We start from the raw sequence: 22938 nt of genomic DNA, 5'->3' as shown, positions 1-22938 counted from the left end.
CTCCAACTCTTTAACAATTTACTGTTCTAATAGGATATTTATTAAAATTACATCAACTTGATTTCAAAAACCACACAGTCTCTGTCCTCTGTGTCTTCAGTCTTCCAGTTGCTGATCTCCCTAGGTCGTCATCTTTATTTTTTCAGCGAATATGTTTTATTTTAGAAGGTACCTTCAGCCTGAAGGTATGGAATTCTGGCTGCCTCCTGTCCATCTCACTATTTCGCATTTCCTCACTCTTCAATCCCTCTCTTAAAGCCAAGTTTTAGATCTTGAGCCTTACTAACTCGCTGTGTGATGCAGTGTTATAAATTGCATTACTTTATATTATCAGTGTGAAACAATTTGGTAACTCTGCCAGCAGTTTTTATTTTCAATATTATGTTCTTTCAATTTCTCTGCAGCATGCATTCTGCCTTCTCATCGGGGAACAGGCAGCAAGGTGCGATACAGACCAATTCTGTCCAATATTTGTAATATTCCTATATTCTCTCTAATAGGAGCAAGGTCTGCTGAAGATATTTGTTATAATCTGATGAATAAAGGAGGAAATGAAAATGGAAACTGTGGCAAGGACAAGCACAATAAGTTAATAAAGTGTCTCCCTCAGTAAGTTTCACTGAAAATCAAGCATCTTTCATATCATCAACATCAATGCAATACGTTGAGAACAAGTGGAATTGGAAATTACACTGTTCTATTTAATTGTGAATCAGTCAATCATGTCATGGGTTTTATACAAAAAAATGACATATTTGGCCACAACTTTAAAACAATTTTAAACAAATGGTATCTTCAGATATTTGATATCAGCCAATTTACAGATTCTATAACATACCTCTGACGCAAATGGACTTGAACCCAGGTCTTTGGGTCCAGAGGTAGGAACTCTACCACTGGATCACAAGACCCCTCTTGCTAATATTCTTCTCAATGACATCTTTATCTTGAATGCATTGACAATAATCAGGTTGTGTGATTTTAGAGTTTCTCTCACAGTTCTGATCCATATCTGAAAGGACCCAGCTGGATTTCTGTCTGTGTAATATGTGTAATTGTGCGCATGTGGGTTTGTTCATATTACTATCTCGCTCTCTGGATACTTTTCTCTATTCATTCATAGTATGACTGACTAGGGCAGCATTTGTTACCCATCCTCAATTGCCCTGGAGATGTTGGTGGTGAGCCAGCGACTTGTCTAGCTGCAATCCAGGGACCGTAGGGACATATAGAACAGAGAACATTACAGTGCAGTACAGGCCCTTCAGACCTCGATGTTGCACTGACCTGTGGAACCAATCTGAAGCCTATCTATCCTACACTATTCTATTTTCATCCAAATGTTTATCCAATGACCATTTAAATGCCTTTAAAGTTATCAAGTCTACTATTGTTGCAGGCAGTGCATTCCACACCCGACTAACTCTCTGAGTAAAGAAACTACCTCTGACATCTGTCCGATATCTATCGCCCCTCAATTTAGAGCTATGCCCCCTCGTGCTAGCCATCACCACCTGAGGAAAGAGGCTCTCATTATCCACCCTATCTAACCCTCTGATTATCTTGTATGTCTCAATTAAGTCACCTCTCAATGTTCTGCTCTCTAATAAAATCAGCCTCAAGTCCCTAAGCCTTTCCTCATAAGACCTTTTCTTCATACCAGGCAACAAAAGAAGGGCTCATGCCCGAAACGTCGATTCTCCTGTTCCCTGGATGCTGCCTGACCTGCTGCGCTTTTCCAGCAACACATTTTCAGCAACATCCTAGTAAAGCTCCTCTGTACCCTTTCCAAAGCTTCCATATCCTTCCTAAAATGCGGTGACCAGAACTGTACACAATACTCCAAGTGCGGCTGTACCAGAGTTTTGTACAGCTGCAGCAAGATCTCAAGGTTCCAAAAATCAATCCTTCTACCAATAAAAGCTAACACACTATAGGCCTTCTTAACAACCCCATCAACCTGGGTGGCAACTTTCAGGGATCTATGCACATGGACACTGAGATCTCTCTGCTCATTTACACTACCAAGAATCTTACCATTAGCCCAGTACTTTTTATTCCTGTCACTCCTTCCAAAGTGCATCACCTCACACTTTTCTGCATTAAACTCCATTTGCCACCTCTCAGCCCAGCTCTGCAGTTTATCTATGTCTCTCTGTAACCTGCAACATCCTTCAGCACTATCTACAAATTTACTAACCCATCCTTCAACGCTCTCATCCAGGTCACTTATAAACATGACAAACAGCAGTGGCCCCAAAACAGACCCTTACAGTAAACAACTAGCAACTGAGCTCCAGGATGAACATTCCCCAACATCCTCTGTCTTCTTTCAGCAAACCAATTTCTGATCCAAACTGCTAAATCACCCTCAATCCCGTGCCTCCATATTTTGTACAATAGCCTACTGTGGGGAACCTTATCGAATGCCTTGCTGATATCTATATACACCACATCAACCGCTTTACCCTCATCCACCTGTTTGGTCACCTTCTCAAATAACTCAGTAAGGTTTGTAAGGCACGACCTACCCTTCACAAAACTGTGTTGACTATCTCTAATCAACACATTCCTCTCTAGATGATTATAAATCCTATCTCTTATAACCCTTTCCAACACCTTACCCACAGCCGAAGTAAGGCTCACTGGTCTGTAATTACCAGGATTGTCTTAACTCCTCTTCTCAAACTAGGGGACAACATTTGCTATTCTCCAGTCTTCTGGCACTATTCATGTCGACAAAAAAGCCATAAAAGCCAGTGGCTCTGCAATCTCCCCCTGGCTTCCCAGAGAATCCTAGGATAAATCCCATCTGGCCCAGGTCACTTATCTATTTTCACACATTCCAAAATTGCTAGCACCTCCTCCTTGTGAACCTCAAACCTGTCCAGTCTAGTAGCCTGTATCTCAGTAATCTCCTCAACAACATTGTCTTTGTCCAGTGTGAATACTGATGAAAAATATTCATTTAACCCTTTCCCTACCTCTTCGGACTCCACGCACAACTTCCCACTACTTCTTTCTTAACATTCTTACCCAAAACATTTTTAGGAAGCAATTTTCAGGGGACATTAAGTGCAATGATACATCAACACAAAAGAGTGGTAGTGGCCGATATTTCTGAATAAATACATTTCTACCATAAACAAAACTTGTATGGGGACAGCCCATCCTCTACAATCTAATTGTGGATGGAAATGAGAAAATAACTTTCAAAATGAAGCATCACTGCATGTTTTGAAAGGAAATAACCTGAAAATCATTGCAATCATTGTTTACAGAACTGCTTGGAATTCAAGGAGTAATTGAAGTTTGTGATTTTTGAGATTTGTAGCTCAGGTTGAGGTTCAGGCTGTAAGTTTGCTGGCTGAGCTGGTAGGTCTGTTCTCAGACATTTTGTCACCACTTTGACTTGGACAACACATCAAAAGATGTGTTGTCCAAGCCTGAGCTGATCCAAATCTCCTGTCTAAACCTGTCGCCCAATTCCTAAGCATCTGTATCCCTCTACTCCTCACCTACTCATGCATTTGTCCAGACGCATCTTAAATGAATCTACTGTACCTGCCTCTACTACCTCTGCTGGCAACATGTTCCAGGCCCCTACTACCCTGTGTCTAAAGTACTTGACACGTGTATTCCCCTTAAACTTTTCAACTCTCACCTTGAACACATGTGACCTCTCGTTATTGAATCCTTCACCTTGGGAAAAAGTTTATCTCTATCCTACCCCTGTCTATACCCTTCATGATTTTGTAAACCTCAATCAGGTCCCCCCTCAATCTCCTTTTTTCTAATGAAAACAATCCTAACCTATTCAACCTCTCTTCATAGCTAGCACCTTCCATACGGGGCAACATCCTCATAAACCTTCTCTGCACCCTCTCCAAAGCATCCACATCCTTTTGGTCATGTGGCGACCATAACTGTACACAGTATTCTAAATGTGGCCGAACTAATGTCTTATACAATATTAACATGACCTGCCAGCTCTTATACTCAATATCCCATCCGATGAAGGCAAGCATACTAAATGTCTTCTTGATCACTCTATCCACCTGTGCAACAACCTTCAGGGTACAATGGACCTGAACTCCCAGATCTCCCTGTTCATCAACTTTTCCCAAGGCTTTTCCATTTACAGTATAGTTTGCTCAAGAATTAGACTTCCCAAAATGCATCACTTCACATTTGCCTGGATTGAACTCCATCTGCCACTTCTCCATCCAACTATCCAGTCTATCTATATTCTCCAGTATTCTTTGACGTTCCCCTGTGCTTTCTGCTACTCCACCAATCTTTGGGTCATCTGCAAACTTGCTGATCATACCAACAGTGCCCTCTTTCAGATCATTTCTGTATATCACAGAGAACAGTGGCCCCAGCACTGATCCCTGTCAGTGCCCCAGCTATTTCCTCTCTCGCCTCTCTCAGCAACCCGGGATAGATCCCATCCGGTCCTTAATAACCTCTAGCCTACCCAACACATCTTCCCTACTTATGTCAATGTGATCCAGAGTAATCAAACATTTGTCTTAATCTCAACATTTGTCATGTCTCTCTCCTCAGTGAACACTGATACAAAGTAATCATTCAGAATCTCATCCATTTTCTCAGGTTCGACACACAGCCTTCCTCATTATCCTTTAGTGGACCAATCCTTTGTTGAAAAATGTGGTGCTGAAAAAACACAGCAGGCCAGGCAGCTTCCGAGGAGCTGGAGAATCGACGTTTCGGGCATAAGCCTTTTCTCAGGAATGAAGAAAGGCTTATGCCCGAAACGTCAATTCTCCTGCTCTTCAGATGCTGCCTGGCCTGCTGTGTTTTTCCAGCACCACATTTTTCAACTCTGGTCTCCAGCATCTGCAGTCCTCATTTTCTCCTAGTGGACCAATCCTTTCTCTAGTTACCTGCTTACTTCTTATATGAGAATAAAAAGGCTGTGGGATTCTCCTTAATTCTGCTCGCTAGAGCCAGTTCATGACCCCTTTTAGTCGCTTGATTCCTCTTTTAAGACATGACCTTCCGATATTCCTCCAGGGCCCATTCTGTTCTTAGCTGCCTGGACCTTATGTGCGCTTCCCTTTTCCTCTTGGCTAGCCGTACGGTTTCTCCTGTCATCCACAGTTCACGAATCTTGTCTTTCCTATCCTACAGTGTGGAAACAGGCCCTTTGGCCCCACGAGTCCACACTGACCCTCTGAAGAGTAGCCCACACCGACCCATTCCTCCAACCTACTACTCTACATTTACCTGTGACTAATGCACCTAACCTACACATCCCTGAACATAATGGGCAGTCTGGCATGGCCATTTCACCTGATCTACACATCTTTGGATTGTGGGAGGAAACCAGAGCACCCAGAGGAAACCCACGCAGACACGAGGAGAATGTACAAAATCCATACAGTCAATCGCCCGAGGTTGAAATTGAACCAGAGTCCCTGGCGCTGTGAGGCAGAAGCGTTAACCACTGACCAACGTGTCACCCTATCACAATGAGAAATCCAGAGTTATAGGGATAGAGTAGAAGGGGTAGGTCTGGGTGGGATGCTCTTCAGAAGATTGCTGTGGGCTTGGTGGGTCAACTGGCCTGCTTCCACACTCAGGTTGGATGTAGGTAGGATGCTCCTGATGATGGGGGATTTGAGAACCAGGGGATCTTTCTTTTAGGATAAATGGTAAACCTTTAAAGACTGAGATGAGGAGAAATGCCTCCACACAGAGAGTGGTGAGTCTGTGGAATTCACTGCCACAGGAATTGGTTGAAACCAAAACATTGCATGTTTTCAAGAAGGAGTTTGATATTGCTCTTGTGGCTGAAGGGATCAGGAATATGGGTGGGGGAAGAGCAGGATTAGTGCATTGGGTTCAATGATCAGCCATGATTCTCCTGATTCCTGCAGCAGGCCTGAGGGATCAAATGACCTACTGCTGCCCATAGCTTCTATTGCTGAGTCAACTTCAGTCTTGACACAATGTGTTGCCAACCTAATCAGGGATCTGGCGATTTTGCATCTAATGATGTGTAATCTGGCAAGTGAAAATCGGCTCCTTGGAGAATGAGACAGGGGAAAGTAAAAATGGGGAATGAGGAAATGGCAGAGGGGTTGAGTAAATACTTTGCATCAAACTTCATAGGAGAAGACAAAAAGCATTCCAAAATTACTAAATAATCAGATGGCAAGAAGATGAGACAAAATAAATACAATAAATAAAGTGCTAGGGAAACTAAACTAGGGCAAAAGAACAATTAATTCCTCAGATGGACCTGATGGGATGCATCCTCGGATTTTAAAGGAATTATCAACAGAGTTAGTGAATGCACTGCAGTAATCATTCAGGAATCCTTAAACAGAGGATTGGAAAACTACCAATGTAATATCTTCATTAAGCAAAAATAAAAAACAGGCAACTATAGACCAGTCAGCTTATTGGGAAAATTTAGGAAACTTGGGAAAAGATTAGAGTCCATGATAAAGGATGTAATAGCAGAGCATTTAGAAACACTGATTAGTGTGCTCAAGCAGAGTCAGCATGCCTGATTAATTTACTAGAAGACCTTGCATAGGTAAAAAGAAACCAGTGAGTGTAAAAATTTGGATTGTTAAGAGAGCATTTGATAAGGTATCATACATGAGGCTGCTTAATAAGAGCCCAGGGAGTTGGATGTAGTATATTAGCATGGTTAGAGGATTGGCTGACAGTTGGGATAAGGGGGGCATTTTAGGATGTCAACCTGGAACTAGTATCATACCACAGGGACCAGTGCTGGGGCCACTAACATTTCCAACTTATATGAATGACCTGGAAAGCAAATGTGTGCAGCAAAATTTGCAGTTGTCACAAAAATAGGTGAAAGTGAGGACTGCAGATGCTGGCGATCAGAGCTGAAAATGTGTTACTGGAAAAGCGAAGCAGGTCAGGCAGCATCCAAGGAACAGGAGAATCGACGTTTCAGGCATAAGCCCTTCTTCAGGAATGAGGAAAGTGTGTCCAGCAGGCTAAGATACAAGGTAGGGAGGAGGGACTTGGGGGAGGGGCGTTGGAAATGCGATAGGTGGAAGGAAGTCAAGGTGAGGGTGATAGGCTGGAGTGGGGTGGGGGCGGAGAGGTCAGGAAGAAGATTGCAGGTTGGGAAGGCGGTCCTGAGTTCGAGGGATTTGACTGAGACAAGGTGGGGGGAGGAGAAATGAGGAAACTGAAGAAAGCTGAGTTCATCCCTTGTGGTTGGAGGGTTCCTAGGTGGAAGATGAGGCGCTCTTCCTCCAACCGTCGTGTTGCTATGGTCTGGTGATGGAGGAGTCCAAGGACCTGCATGTCCTTGGTGGAGTGGGAGGGGGAGTTGAAGTGTTGAGCCACGGGGTGGTTGGGTTGGTTGGTCCGGGTGTCCCAGAGGTGTTCTCTGAAATGTTCCGCAAGTAGGCGGACTGTCTCCCAAATATAGAGGAAACCACATCAGGTGCAGCGGATGCAATAAATGATGTGTGTGGAGGTGCAGGTGAATTTGTGGCGGATATGGAAGTATCCCTTGGGGCCTTGGAGGGAAGTAAGGGGGGAGGTGTGGGCGCAATTTTGCATTTCTTGCAGTTGCAGGGGAAGGTGCCAAGAGTGGAGGTTGGGTTGGTGGGGGGTGTGGACCTGACAAGGGAGTCACGGAGGGAGTGGTCTTTTCGGAACGCTGATAGGGGAGGGGAGGGAAATATATCCCTGGTGGTGGGGTCCGTTTGGAGATGGCAGAAATGACGGCGGATGATACGCTGTATATGGAGGTTGGTGGGGTGGTAGGTGAGGACCAGTGGGGTTCTGTCCTGGTGGCGGTTGGAGAGGCGGGGCTCAAGGGCGGAGGAGCGGGAAATGGAAGAGATGCGGTGGAGGGCATCGTCGACCACGTCTGGGGGGAAATTGCGGTCTTTGAAGAAGGAGGCCATCTGGGTTGTACGGTATTGGAACTGGTCCTCCTGGGAGCAGATGCGGCGGAGATGAAGGAATTGGGAATATGGTATGGCGTTTTTACAGAGGGCAGGGTGGGAGGAGGTGTAGTCTAGGTAGCTGTGGGAGTCGGTCGGTTTATTGTAAATGTCCGTGTTGATTCGGTCGCCCAAGATAGAAATGGAAAGGTCTAGGAAGGGGAGGGAGGAGTCTTAGATGGTCCAGGTGAATTTGAGGTCGGGGTGGAAGGTGTTGGTAAAGTGGATGAACTGTTCAACTTCCTCGTGGGAGCACGAGGCGGCGCCGATACAGTCATCGATGTAGCAGAGGAAAAGGTGGGGGGTGGTGCCAGTGTAGCTGCGGAAGATGGACTGTTCCACATATCCTGTGAAGAGGCAGGCATAGCTGGGGCCCATGTGGATGCCCATGGCTACTCCTTTTGTTTGGAGGAAGTGGGAGGATTGGAAAGAGAAGTTGTTCAGGGTGAGGACCAGTTCAGTCAGTTGAAGGAGGGTGTCAGTGAAAGGGTACTGGTTGGTTCGGCGGGAAAGGAATAGGTGGTAAGGCAAGTAGACAGGATGATACAAAGGGCACTTTGGAAGAGTTTAATATTATTTAAATTGAGAAAGAAAGCTACAGAATAGAAGAATTTGGAAGTCCTCAACCAAGAATCACAAAAATCAAGCATCCAGTTTCAGTGGGAGAAGCCAAATGGAAGGTTTGTAAAGATCATGGAACTTAAAAGTATGGACCATAAAACCATAAGGAATATCAGCAGGAGGAGGACATTCAGCCCCATGAGTCTGCTGCACTCTTCAATAAGTTCCTGGCTGATCTGATATTTTCTGCCCTTTCCCGGTAATGCTGGATTCTCCGAATGATCAAGAATCTATTTCAACCTTAATTATGCACAATGACTCTGTGCCCACTGCTCCACATCTCAGATATTCCCTCTGTGTGGAAAACATTTTCCTCAGATCTCCTTGAAGCCATTTACTCAATACTTTAAACATACTGGTCTTGGGTACATCTGCCATGAGGAAGCAATTCTCATGATCCAGTCTCTCTAACCCTGTTATAATGTTGTATACCCCAATCAAATCCTCATTCAGCCCAGTCTGCTCCAGGGAAAACAAACCCAGCTTATCCAGTCTCTCCTCATGCCTGAGACGTTCCATCCCAGGTAACATCCTGGTAAATCTCCTTTGCACCCTCTACACTGCAATCATGTCCTCCTGATAGTGTGGTGACCAGAACTGCACAAGGTGATTCATCTGTGGTCTAACCAATGTTTAATAAAGTTGTAACGAGACTTCCTCACTCCTATATTCTCTGCACTGGGTAATGAAGGCAAACATCTCGTATGCCTTCTTTCCCACCCTGTCTATATGTGCTGACAGCTTCAGGGATCTATGGAGATATACACCCAGGTCCCTTTGTTCCTCAGTACTCCCTAGGGACCTACCTTACATTGTGTTATTCCTTCTCTTATGAGACCTTCCAAAATGCATCACTTCATTCTATTCAGGATTAAATTCCATCCGCCATTGCTCTGCCCAATTTACCAGCTGATTAATATCAAACAGTAACCTGAAACCAGCATCCTCATTGTCAACAATGGCATTTTTTTTGTCCCATCTGAAAACTGACTAATTCGATCATCTACTTTCCAATCCAATTGTTTAATGTCCATAACAAACAGCAAGGATCTCAGAACCGATCCCTCTGATACCTCCCTGCTCGTCACAGGCTTCCAGTCACAAAAACCTCCCTCCGCCATCACCGTTTCCCTCCCATTTATAATCTAATGTTGGATCCAGTTTGCCAACTTGCCTTGGATCCCATAGATTTAGAGAGCTCTACAGCACAGAGGAAGACCCTTTGGCCCAAACTGGTCCATGCCGACCAAACACTAACCCGGTTTCCCTGCACTTGGCCCAAATTCTCCTAAACTTCTCCTGTCCATGTATTTGTCCAAATGTCTTTTAAATGTTGTTAATATACCTGCCTTAACCATTTTCATTGGCAGCTCATTCCATATGTGCACCACCCTCTGTATAAAAAAGTTCCCCCTCAGGTTTCCTTTTATCATTTCCCATCTAATCTTAAACTGATGCCCTCCAGTTCTCGATTCCCCAACTCTGGGAAAAAGACTCAGTGCATTCACCCTATACATGCCTCTCATGATCTTATACACTCCATAAGGTATAAGTGTATGGAGTCTCAGTCTCCTCAGCTGTAAAAAAAAAAGTCCTAGCTTGTCCATCCTCTTCCTATAATTCAGACTCTTGGGTCCTGGCAACATCCTTGTAAATTTCTTCTGCATTTTTTCCAGTTTAATAACATCCTTCCTATAGCAAGGTGACCAAAGCTGAACACAATCCTCCAAGTGTGGTCTCTCCAACATCCTGTCCAACTACAACATAACCTCCCAACTTCTGTACTCAATACCCTGACTGATGAAGGCCAGTGTGCCAAAAGCCTTCTTCACTGCCCTATCTACCTGTGTCTCTACTTTCAGAAAACCGTGCACCTGTGTTCCCTACAGGTCCATCTGTTCCACTACACTCTTTAAGGCCCTACCATTCACCATGTAACTCCTACCTTGATTTGACTTTCTATAATGTAAGATCTCTCACTTCTCTATAATAAATTCCATTCGCAATTTCTCAGCCCACTTCCCCAGCTGATCAAGGTCCTGATGCAATTACTGATAATCTTCCTCACTGTCCACGATACCTCCTCTTTTAGTCTCATCAGCAAACTTACTAATCATGCCTTGTACATTCTCATCCAAATGATTGATATCGATAACAAACAGTAATGGGCCCAGCATCAACCCCTGAGGCACTTCCCAAGTCACAGGCCTTCAGTCCACAATCATCCTTCCACTATTACCCTCTGCTTCCTCACATCACGACAATTGTGGATCTAATTTGCCAGCTCCACTTGGGATCCATGCGATCCAACCTTCCAGAGCTGACCGTGTGGAACTTTATCAAAGACCTTCCTGAAGTCCTTTCCTCGTCAACTTTACTGGTCACTTCATCAAAGAACTCTAACAAATTTGTGAGGCATGATCTCCCATGCACAAAGCCATGCTGACTATTCTGAGTCAAACCCTGTCTTTCCAAATGCATGTGTATCTTATCTCTCAGAATGTTAAGCTTACTGGTCTAAAGTTCTCAGGCTTTTCTTTGCAGTCCTTCTTGAATAAAGGTACAACACTCACTACCCTCCAGTCTTCCAGGACCTCACCCGTGGCTAACAATGATGCAAATATATCAGCCAGGGCCCCTGCAATTTTTTCTCTCACCTTTTGCAGTGTTCTTGGTTATATCTGCTCAGGACCAGGACCTTCATACAGTCTAATACATCCAGCACCTCCTCTACTGTGATATGGACTGTCCCCAAGATATCACCATTAACTCCCCCCAAGTCACCAAGTCTTTTTTTCTTTCTCCACAGTAAACACAGAGGAGTAATATTCATTGAGGACCTCGTCCATCTCCTGCAGTTGTACACATACATGTCCACTTTGCTCCTTGAGGGGTCCTAGTCTCTCTGTAGATTTTTTTTCCTTTAATATACTTAAAGAACCTCTTTGGATACACCCAAATCTTATTAGCCAAGGCTATCTCATGCCCCCTTTTCACCCTCCTGATTTCCTTCTTCAGTAAACTCCTGTATTCCCTGTATATCTCCTGTACCTCCTTCCAGCCTCTCACCTGCCTCCCTGCTGTTGGGTATCCCACTCCCTGCCGATCTAGATTAAACCCTCCCTTGTAGCACTAGCAAACCTGGCCACCAAGATATTGGTTCCCCTCCAGTTCAGGTACAACCCGTCCCTCTTGAACGGGTCACCTCTGCCCCAGAAAAGATCCCAATGATCTAAAAATCTGAATCCCTGCTCCCTGCACCAATTCTATAGCCACACATTTATCTGCCATATCCTCCTGTCCTTACCCTCACTAACACGTGGCTCTGGGAGTAATCTGGAGATTATCACCGGCGAGGTCCTGGTTTTAAGATTTTTCCGAGCTCTCTATAATCACTCTGCAGGTCCTCCCCCCTATTTTTACCGATGTCATTTGGGCGAACGTGCACATTGACGTCTGGCTGCTCCCCCTCCCCCTTGAGAACGTTCTGCAGGAGTCTTGGATAATGAGGGGGACTGTGAATTTAGTCAAAAGAAGAAAGGAAGCAAACATAAGGATTGGGAGGCTAAAATCAAACCTGGCCTGCAGGAAATTAGAGCAAGAAGGGGCCATGTAAGTAGGGTTAAAGAGAATTACAAGGCATTCCAAACTACATTAAAAACAAGAGGATAGCTTGGTGGGGGGGGGGGGGGGGGGGGGGGGGGGTAGGACCTCTCAAGGATAAAGGATGGAACTTGTGCTTGGAGGCAGAGGATGTGGGTGAGATCCTAAATGCGTATGTTGCATTAGTATTCACCCAGGAGAAGGATATGGAGGACCATGAGATTTGTGTGGAGTACGCCAATGTGCTAAGGCAGTTTGTGATCAAGAAAGAAGTGATGTTGGGACTCTTGAAGAGCATTAAGGTGGATACATCCCCAGGGCCCCCTGATTATTGAGAGAGGCAAGAGAGGAGATTACTGGGGCCTTGACCCTTTGTATCCTCATTAGTCACTGGAGAGTCCCAGATGACTAGCAAGTAGTTAATGTTGTTCCTCTCCTAAAGATGGGAAATAGGCATATTCCAGGAATCTACAGACCAGTGAAGCTACTGGGAGAGCATTCTTAGGGATAGGATTTATGTGTATTTAGAAAAGCATGGCCTAATTGGGGCCGTACAGCAGGGCTTTGTGCGGGGCAGGTCATGTCTTACTAACTTGATTGAGTTTTTTGAGGAGGTGACAAAGGTGATTGATGAGGTGGTGCAGTGGATGTTGTTTACATGGATTTCAGTAAGGCTTTCGACAATCCAAAAGATTAAGATGCATGGGATCCACGGTATATTGGTGCTTGAATTCAGAATTATAAGGCAGAGGGTAGTGATGGAAGGGTGCTTTTCAGGCTGGAGGTCTGTGAATATTAATGTTTTGCAGGGATCCGTGCTGGGACCTCAGCTGTTTGTGATCTGTATATACGACTTGGATGGAAATGTAGATGGGTGGGTTCATATGTTTGCAGATGATACAAAGATCAGATAGCATAGAAGGTTGTGAAAGGATACAGCACAATATAGATCAGTTGCAGATATAGGTTGAGATAGAGTTTAATCCAGGTCAGTGTGAGGTGCTGCACTTTGGGAGATCAATATTAATGAAGCCTATCCAGTTAATAGCAGGACCCTGAACTGCATTGGTGTACAGAGGGATCTTGGGGTTCAAGTCCATAGTTCCATGCAAGTGGCCACGCAAATAGATAGGGTGGTAAAGAAGGTGTATGGGATGATGACCTTTACTGGTCGGGGAATTGAGCACAAGAGTCAGGATGACACGTTGTAGCTTTATAAGACTTTGGTTAGACTACACTTAGAGTATTGTATTCAATTCTGGTCATCACATTATAGGAAGGATGTGGAGGCTTTGGAGAGGGTGTAGAAGAGGCTTACCAAGACGCCCCTGGATGAGAGTGTAGGAGCTATAAGGAGAAACTAGAAAAACTTGGGTTGTTTTCTCTGGAGCAGCAGAGGCTGAGGGCAGACTTGATAGATGTCTATACAATTATGAGATGCATGGATAGGGTTGATGGTCAGAATCTTTTTCCCAGAACTAAAATGTCTAAAAATAGGTAGCACTGCTGCCTCATAGCGCCATGGATCTGGGTTGGAATCCAGTCTTGGGTGACTGTATGTGTGGAGTTTGCATATTCTCCCTGCATCTGCGTGGATTTCCTCCAGGTGCTCCAGTTTCCTCCCACAGTCCAAAGATGTGCTGGTTAGGTGAACTGGCCATGGGAAATTGCCCATTGTGTTCAGGGATGTGTAGGTTAGGTGCATTAGTCAGGGGTAAATGTAGAGTAATAGGGTAGGGGAATGGGCCTGGGTAGGTTACTCTTTGGTGTGGACTTGCTGGGCCAAATGGCCTGTTTTCACACTGTAGGGATTCTATGATCATATGATGATTGGAGCATGCATTTGAGGTGAGAGGAGGAAATCCAAAGGAGATGTGAGGGGCAAGTCTTTTTACACGGAGAGTAGTGGGTGTCTGGAACACACTTCGCGGGATGGTGGTGGAGGCAGATACATTAACAGCTTTTAAGGGACCTTAGATAAGCACATGAATATGTAAGGAATAGACCGAGTGCAGGCCAAAGGGTTTAGTTTCATTTGGTATCAAATTCGGCACAACATCATGGGCCGAGGGGCCCATTCCTGTGCTGTACTGTTCTACGGTCTGTGTTCGAAGTTCATGTAAGCCACATCAACTGCACTACCCTCACTAAGATATTTAGCTACTTTTCAAAAGAAATGCTGTTTAATTCGTCTGACAGGATCTCCTACCCATAAATCCGTGCTGACTATCCCTGGTGAATCCCTGCCTTTCTATGTGTTAATTAATTCAGTCCTTCAGAAGTTTTTTTCAGTAATTTTCCTCCCACTGACATTAGACTAACTGCTCTGTAATTCCTTGGCCTGTTCCTGCTGCCCTTCTTCAACAAAGGAACTGCATTAGCTATCGTCCAACCACGTGGCACTTCACCTGTGGCCAGTGAAATATTAATCTCTCTGCCAGGACCCCAGCAATCTCCTCCCTTGGCTCTGATGGCAGCCTGGGTTACATCTCACCAGGCCCTGGGGATTAATGCACTCTTACACCAGCTAAAACATCAAATACTTCCTCCTTATTAAACTTTACATACTCTAGAACTGTCCCATCGCAATTGTAATCTCCAGCTACAATGTTCTTCTCTTTTGTGAATGCAGGTGAGAAATATTCATTTAAAACCTCACACACATCCACAGGCTCCAACCACAGATTGCAGCTTTTTTGGTCTCTACAAGTCCTCCTTTTTCTATGTAATCCTTTTGCCTCGGGGTTTTCCTTAATTTGACATGCCAAAGATACTTTGTGATCCTTCTTTACCCTCCTTGTATGTTTTTTAAGCAGCGCACGCACACACACACACGCCCCCACAGAAGCACACCCACTCGCACACATAACACACACACCCACACGTCCCCAAAGAAACACACACTCCTGTTTTAGATTAGATTACTTACAGTGTGGAAACAGGCCCTTCAGCCCAACAAGTCCACACCGACCCTCTGAAGAGCAACCCACCCAGACCCATTCCCCTCATTTACCCCTTCACCTAACACTACGGGCTACTTAGTATGGCCAATTCACCTGACCTGCACATCTTTGGACTGTGGGAGGAAACCGGAGCACCCAGAGGAAACCCACGCATACACGGGGAGAATGTGCAAACTCCACACAGACAGTTGCCTAGGGCGGGAATTGAACTGGGTCTCTGGCGCTGTGAGGCAGCAGTGCTAACCACCGTGCCACTGTTTCTAAGCTCTATTCTTGATAGATGTTTCCCTGACATCTCACATTTCCTGGACTTGCCTCCCTTCCCCTTCACTGTCAGAGAAACATGTTGGCATTGGAAAAACACAGGAGGTCAGGCAGCATCCAAGGAGCAGGAGAATCGATGTTTCGGGCATGAGCCCAAACCCATCAGGGATTTGCCATTCTCCAGTCAGACTATCTACCTCCTGACACAGCATGCTCTCCTGGATGCACTCTAAAAATTGTACTCTGTCTAATGCTTTCACAGTAAGGGGTTCCCAGTTAATGTCAGAAAAATTGAAATCCCTTAAAATTATAACTCAATTTAAACCCATGGTTAGTTTAACTCATGTTTTAAACTGGTGTGGCAGGGGTGGGTGGGAACCAGAGTAGTTGTCCAGCAAACTAACTGACTGAAAAGGTGTTAGAGATCATAGAATCCCTACAGACTGAAAGCAAGCTATTCCACCCATTGAATTCACACCAGCCCTCCAAAGAATATCCCCATTGCCCCCCAATTTATCCCTATAACTCTGCATTTCCCATGACTAATCCACCTAGCGTGCACATCCCTGGACACTCTTGGCAATTTACCATGGCCAATCCACCCAACCTGCACATCTTTGGACTGCGGGAGGAAACCAGAGCACCTGGAGGAAACTCACACAGACATGGGGAGAACATGCAAACTCCACACAGTCACCTTAGGGCGGGATGAAACCAAGGTTCCCGGTGCTGTGAGGCAGCAGTGCAAACCACTGAACCACCATGCCACCCCAAGATGAGGGCCAGTAAAATTAAGAAGGTACACTTAATGGTAAGGTCCTAGGGAGTGTTGCTGAACAAAGAGACCTTGGAGTGCAGGTTCATAGCTCCTTGAAAGTGGAGTTGCAGGTAGATAGGATAGTGAAGAAGGCGTTTGGTATGCTTTCCTTTATTGGTCAGAGTATTGAGTACAGGAGTTGGGAGGTCATGTTGCGGCTGTACAGGACATTGGTAAGGCCACTGTTGGAATATTGCGTGCAATTCTGGTCTCCTTCCTATCGGAAAGATGTTGTGAAACTTGAAAGGGTTCAGAAAAGATTTACAAGGATGTTGCCATGGTTGGAGGATTTGAGTTATAGGGATAGGCTGAACAGGCTGGGGCTGTTTTCCCTGGAGCGTCAGAGGCTGAGGGGAGACCTTATAGAGGTTTACAAAATCATGAGGGGCATGGATAGGGTAAATAGGCAAGGTCTTTTTCCTGGGGTCAGGGAGTCCAGAACTAGAGGGCATAGATTTACGGTGAGAGGGAAAAGATATAAAAGAAACCTAAGGGGCAACTTTTTATGCAGAGGGTGGTACGTGTATGGAATGAGCTGCCAGAGGATGTGGTGGAGGCTGGTACAATTGCAACATTTAAGAGGCATTTGGATGGGTATATGAATAGGAAAGGTTTTTACAACGTTTGTGAAGGTTTGTAGCTCAGGTTGAGGTTTAGGGTGTAGATTTGCTCGCTGAGCTGTAGGTTTGATATCCAGACGTTTCATTACCTGGCTAGGTAACATCATCAGTGGCGACCTCCAAGTGAAGTAAAGCTGTTGTCTCCTGCTTTCTATTTATGTGTTTGTCCTGGATGGGGTTCCTGGGGTTTGTGGTGATGTCATTTCCTGTTCGTTTTCTGAGGGGTTGATAGATGGTATCTAGATCTATGTGTTTGTTTATGGCGTTGTGGTTGGAGTTCCAGGCCTCTAGGAATTCTCTGGTATGTCTTTGCTTAGCCTGTCCCAGGATAGATGTGTTGTCCCAGTCAAAATGGTGGTTTTATTTCATCCGTGTGTAGGGCTACGAGGGAGAGAGGGTCATGTCTTTTTGTGGCTAGCTGGTGTTCGTGAATCCTGGTGGCTAACTTTCTTCCTGTTATCCTACATAGTGTTTGTGGCAGTCCTTGCATAGAATTTTGTAGATGACGTTGGTTTTGTCCATGGGTTGTACTGGGTCTTTTAAGTTTGTTAGTTTTTGTTTGAGAGTGTGGGTGGGTTTGTGTGCTACTAGGATTCTGAGGAGTCTTAGTAGTCTGGCTGTCATTTCTGAAACGTCTTTGATGTATGGTAAGGTGGTTAGGGTTTCTGGCTATGTTTGGTCTGCTTGTCGTGGTTTGTTCTTGAGGAATCTGCGCACTGTATTATTTGAGTATCTGTTCTTCTTGAATATGTTGTATTGGTGGTTCTCCTCTGTTTTCCGAAGTTCGTCTGTGCTGCAGTGTGTGGTGGCTCGTTGGAATAGTGTTCTGATACAGCTTTGTTTGTGTGTGTTGGGATGGTTGCTGGTGTAGTTAAGTATTTGGTCAGTGTTTGTTGGTTTTCTGTATACGCAGGTTTGTAGTTCTCCGTTGTCCTTTCTTTCGACTGTGACGTCCAGAAATGCGAGTTTGTTGTCGGTTTCTTCCTCCTTGGTGAACTTTATGCCTGTGAGGGTGTTGTTGATGATGTTAAATGTCTCTTCTATCTTGTTTCGTTTTGTGATGACAAAGGTGTCATCTGCGTAGTGGACCCAGATTTTTGGTTTGATGGTTGGTAGGACAGTTTGTTCTAGTCTTTGCATTGCTGCTTCTGCTATGACTCCTGATAGCGGAGATCCCATGGGTGTGCCATTGGTTTGTTTGTAGATTATGCTGTTGAAGGTGAAGTGGGTCGTGAGGCACAGGTCCACTAGCTTCATGATGTTTTCGCTGGGAATGTGATTGATGGTGGTTCGTGTGTGTGTGATGGTCTCTTCTAAAAGTGTGGTAAGTGTTTCCTTTGCCAGGTCGGTGTTGATGGAGGTGAACAGTGCTGTTACGTCGAATGAGATCATTGCTTCATCTTCCTCTATTTTGGTGTTTTTGATGACTTTTAGGAATTCCTGGGTGGAGTGAATGGAGTGCTGTGACTCTACTACTAGGTATTTCAGTCTTGCGTGTAGTTCTTTGGCCAGTCTGTAAGTTGGTGTTCTGGGTAGTGAGACTATGGGTCTGAGGGGGGCTCCTGGTTTATGGATCTTTGGTAGTCCGTAGAATCGTGGGATGTTGTTCCTGTCTGGTTTCATTTTCTGGAATTCCGTCTTGTTTAATTGTCCGGAATTGTGTAATTTTCTTAGGATACATGTAATTTTGTTTCCCAGTTGTGGGGTCAGTTCTAGCGCTACCTGTTGGTAGGTGTTGGTGTCTGCAAGTAGTGCATTGGCTTTCTCTATGTAGTCCCTTCTGTTCAGGATGACTGTGAGCCGACCTTTGTCTGCAGGTAATATAACAATGTTTTTGTCTTTTTTGAGGTTTTCAAGGGCTTTCTTTTCTTGTGTGTTCAGTTTGTTTCCTTCCCTCTTTCGGCTCAGAGTAGGTGCAACTGTCTGCCTGATCATTTGTTGTGTTTCTTCCGTGAGATTGTTGTCCTTCAAGGTGGTTTCTAATGCCGCTAGGAAATCCTTCTGGTCAGCATCTCGGGAATTGAAATTTAATCCTTTTACTAGTACTGCTTTTTCTGTGTCTGATAGAGTCCGGTCTGATAAGTTCTTTATCCATGCCCCTGTGTTATCGGTTTTGTCTTATTTTGTGAGTTTGTCAAGTTTTTTCTTCAAGTCCCGATTTTGCTTTATCTGTGTTTGTCGTTGTTTGGTGTTTATGACTCGTTCTACAATGTCTGTCCATTCTTGATTTGTTGCTTGTTTGAATAACGGTTTTTGGCAAGCAACTTCCCGGTTGTATTTTCGGAGTCTGTGGTGGGCGTCATTGATTAGTTCTCGGAGCATTCTGCGGCCGTTTTGTTCTGTTAAACTTCTGGCTTGAGGTGTTTTTATCGGCAGTTTATACTCTCTGGAAAACCATATCAAAAGCCTTGTTAAAATCCATGGACACCATATCCACTGCTCTACCTTCAGAAGGCTCTGGTCAGGCCACACTTGGAATATTGTGCGCAATCTTGGGCCCCACATCTCTGGAAGGATGTACTGGCCCTGGAGGGTGTTCAGAGGAGATTCATGAGAATGGTTCCAGGAATGAACAGCTTAACATGTGGGTCTGCCTTAGAGTAAAAAGAAGATATTTTAGAACGGAGATATGGAGAAATGTCTTCAGCCAGAGAGAGGTGAATCGATGGAATTCATTGCCACAGAAGGCTGTGGAGGCCAGGTCATTGAGTATATTTAAGACAGAGATAGACAGGTTCTTCATTGTCAAGAGGATCAAAGGTTTATGGGGAGAAAGTGGGAGAATGGGGTTGAGAAACTTGTTAGCCATGACTGAAAGGCACAGTGAATGTGATGGGCTGAATGGCCTAATTTCTGCTCATCTGTCTTATGGTCTGTCATGGAAATTAAATCAACTTGACTCAATAATTAGCAAGAGCAAAGCAAGGGTCTTTATTAAAAATCTTGCAAGATTGACTCATTACACCAAGCCAGATGCCTTAATGCAATGAGTACCGAAAAATTATACAGATGCCTGCCTTATAGCGTTCCTTATCACACTCTCAAGGGCAGAGACTGGGAAAACTCAAGTTGTTATTCTCTCAGCCCCGGTCCTAGACATAACAGTTATTCAGCTTTTGCTGAGTTCAACTATCGCAAGGTCGAGTTGAATGCTTACAGAATTCAAACAGAGATAAGCTAACTGCAAACCTTCATCAAAAGATCGTTTACAAAGCTCAGCACAGCATTGATTTAAACAAATCATTCTCTTTAAATTTCACAGTAAATAGATAATTAATTTCGCAGTAAATGGATAATTTTCTATTACATTTTCCCCCTTTTTGTCATTTTATGACAACAAGGACAACTACAGTAACAATAAAAATAATACAGAGCCAGAATAGCTATACATCTGAAAATGTTTAGGAAACACCAGGCCAAACCTCAGATAGCACCTACCCAAAACACAGCTTTGTAGTGGTATCGTCACTTGCTCTTGTATGCCCTGTACACAGCCCATGTTCACATGTCACACTCATCAAAGCCATGGTAGGGTGGGGTCCATGCAATGCCCCTGCCCTTACAAATAGTCCTATCAAGGCGCTTGCTAAAAGTGTGAGCTGGGGCAGCCCCATATTTGTATGATGCTTCTAATCACTACTTGCACTTAATTGGTTCCGGTGCTATCCGATGTCTCCTCAGGCCCAGCTACACACTTGCAATGGCTGGCGTGTATCCACATGGCTCTTTCTGTGATCTTAACTGCTGTCTGTGTTGCAAGGAGCACTTGAAACGGCTCCAGCCATCTCTCCACCTTCCAGTTTTTCCTCCTGAAGTCTTTCACCACTATCCAGTCTCCCGGTTCTAGATCGTGCAGCTTCCCTCCTGCTGGTGGGGGTAGTGCTGCTTTCACTTGATTCTGTATTTCAGACAAAAGTATAGAGAGTTTTATACAGTAACACACCATCTCATCCTCACAGTGGCCTGTTATCTGTCTTACCTTAGGTTTTGGGTCAATTCCTGGGTTGGGCGGTCTACCAAACAAAATCTCAAACGGGCTATGATTGGCCCTTCCTCCCCTCCTAGATCTCATATACATTAGCACAATCAGAAGTGCCTTTGTCCATGCCAGCCCTAGTTCCTTACAACATTTTGTCAATTTATTTTAGGGTAGCATTTTCTCTTTCCACTTTCCCACCGCTTGCTGGGTGGTAGGCACAGTGTTGTCTCATGTTTATTCCCAAGTAATCACTGATCTGCTGTAAGGCATTATTGACAAATGGTGTCCCTTTGTCACTACTGACCCTTTCAGGGATGCCTCATCTTGGAATTATCTCAGTTAGCAAAGCTTTGGCTACTGCACTGGCATCCTGTTTAGACATGGGGAACGCTTCCACCCATTTGGAAAACATATCAACTATTATCAGACAATACCTTTTCTCTTCACTGCGCGTTAGTTCAATGAAATCCATCTGTAAATGTTCAAACGGTTTTTGGGGTTGGGGGTGTGCTGCCTGACTCATCTGTATTCCCCTCCCCACATTATTAGTAGCACAGATAACACAACGCTCACAATATTTCTGGGAGTAATGAGTAGATCCGTGTGCCAAAATACTGTCATACATCTCCCCTTTTGACACATGGTCCTTACCGTGTGTCGGTTTGGCATAGAATGGAAATAATGATCGTGATAGACAGGGTTTACCATTGGGACCACACCATGCTCCTTCCCTCACACTGCATCCTGCTTCCGTCCACTCACGCTTTTCTTCCGGTGTGGCCTGTGACTGTAACTCCCGTACGTCTGCTGTTGAGACACAAATTTTTGTCATACACGTCAGTCTGCTCACTTATTGGCTGCTGGGCTGCTGTTTTTGCTGCTGAGTCTGCCCTTGCATTGCCTTGAGAAATAAAATCATTATTTTTTGTGTGGGCTTTACACTTACACACAGCAATTGATTTAGGCAACAGGACCACTTTCTGGAGGTCAGAGATCAGGCCACGGTGTGTGATGGGCTTTCCGGTGGAGGTCAAGAAGCCCCTGTGTTTCCACAGGGTTCCAAAATCATGTACAACCCCGAATGCATATCTGCTGTTGGTGTAAATATTCATTGTCTTTCCCTCAGCCAATATACATGCCTCAGTCAAGGCAATCAGCTCCGCTGCTTGTGCTGACAGATGAGAAGGGAGTGTTCCCACTTTGACTGTCTCGTAGGTAGTCACTACAGCATACCCAACACAATTCTGGCCTGTCTCCTTGCTCCAGAATGCTGACCCACCCACAAAAACCTCCATATCTGGATTCTGAAGTGGTGAATTCTGCAAATCTGGTCTAGGGCTCCAAATTTCATTAGTTACAGCGACACAATCATGTGGGTTTCCATCTCCTTCTGTGGAGAGAAGGCTAGCAGGGTTAAGGAAGTTACATTGCTTTATTGTAATGTTAGGCATCTCAAAGAGCATAGTATTATATCTGAGCCAACGTGTTGCTGACATGTGTGCAGTTCTTTGCTCGGAAAGCAGTGAGGATACTGCATGCGGGACCAGAAGGGTTAATTCACCGTAGTCAACTATATCCCTGGACATTACAACAGCTTTTTCAGCTGCAGCCACGGCGTGCAGGCATTTAGGCACTCCTGCCGCTATCCGGTCTAGTTTAGCTGAAAAATAAGCTACCGGCCTCAATCTTCCCCCATGATACTGCAACAGCACAGATGTCATGCAGCCACGCTTCTCATCTACTGTTTGTACAAAAGGTTTGTTTGGATTTGGAATCCCCAGCGTAGGTGTAGTTTGGAGCGCCTCTTTTAATTCAACAAAGGCACTCTCGGCCTCTGGGGTCCACTGCAACGGACTCTGGTTCTACAGCCCTTTGACATGGGGCGCCTCAAGGGTTGCATAATGTGGGATAAACGTTCCACAGTAGAAGCACATGCCCAAAATGGATAATAATTGTTTCTTCGTGTGAGGCTTTGGAATTTGCTGGATTGTTTGAACTCTGTCTTGACCAATAGCCTTACCTTGTTCAGATTTAAAGTGACCTAAGAACTTCACCTGTTGTTGCACAAATTGCAGCTTTGTGAGACTGGCTTTGTGCCCTT

General features: G+C 44.8%; 1 protein-coding gene across 1 annotated transcript in view; it reads left to right on the top strand.

Annotated features, from left to right (window-relative positions):
* LOC122546170 (disintegrin and metalloproteinase domain-containing protein 12-like) overlaps window positions 1-22938 on the top strand; it is a 467862-nt gene that overhangs the window by 376798 nt on the left and 68126 nt on the right. The window contains exon 15 of the mRNA XM_087986005.1: window positions 501-609. Within this exon, the coding sequence (XP_087842131.1) occupies window positions 501-609 (109 nt within the window). The remainder of the gene's footprint in view (window positions 1-500; window positions 610-22938) is intronic.

This window comes from Chiloscyllium plagiosum, unplaced genomic scaffold (assembly GCF_037043375.1).
Source record: "Chiloscyllium plagiosum isolate Xiang-an unplaced genomic scaffold, Cpla_swu_hap1 HiC_scaffold_1, whole genome shotgun sequence".
NCBI lineage: Eukaryota > Metazoa > Chordata > Chondrichthyes > Orectolobiformes > Hemiscylliidae > Chiloscyllium > Chiloscyllium plagiosum.
The sequence above is the reverse complement of the archived record's forward strand: the minus strand, read 5'-3'. Positions and strand labels throughout refer to the sequence as shown.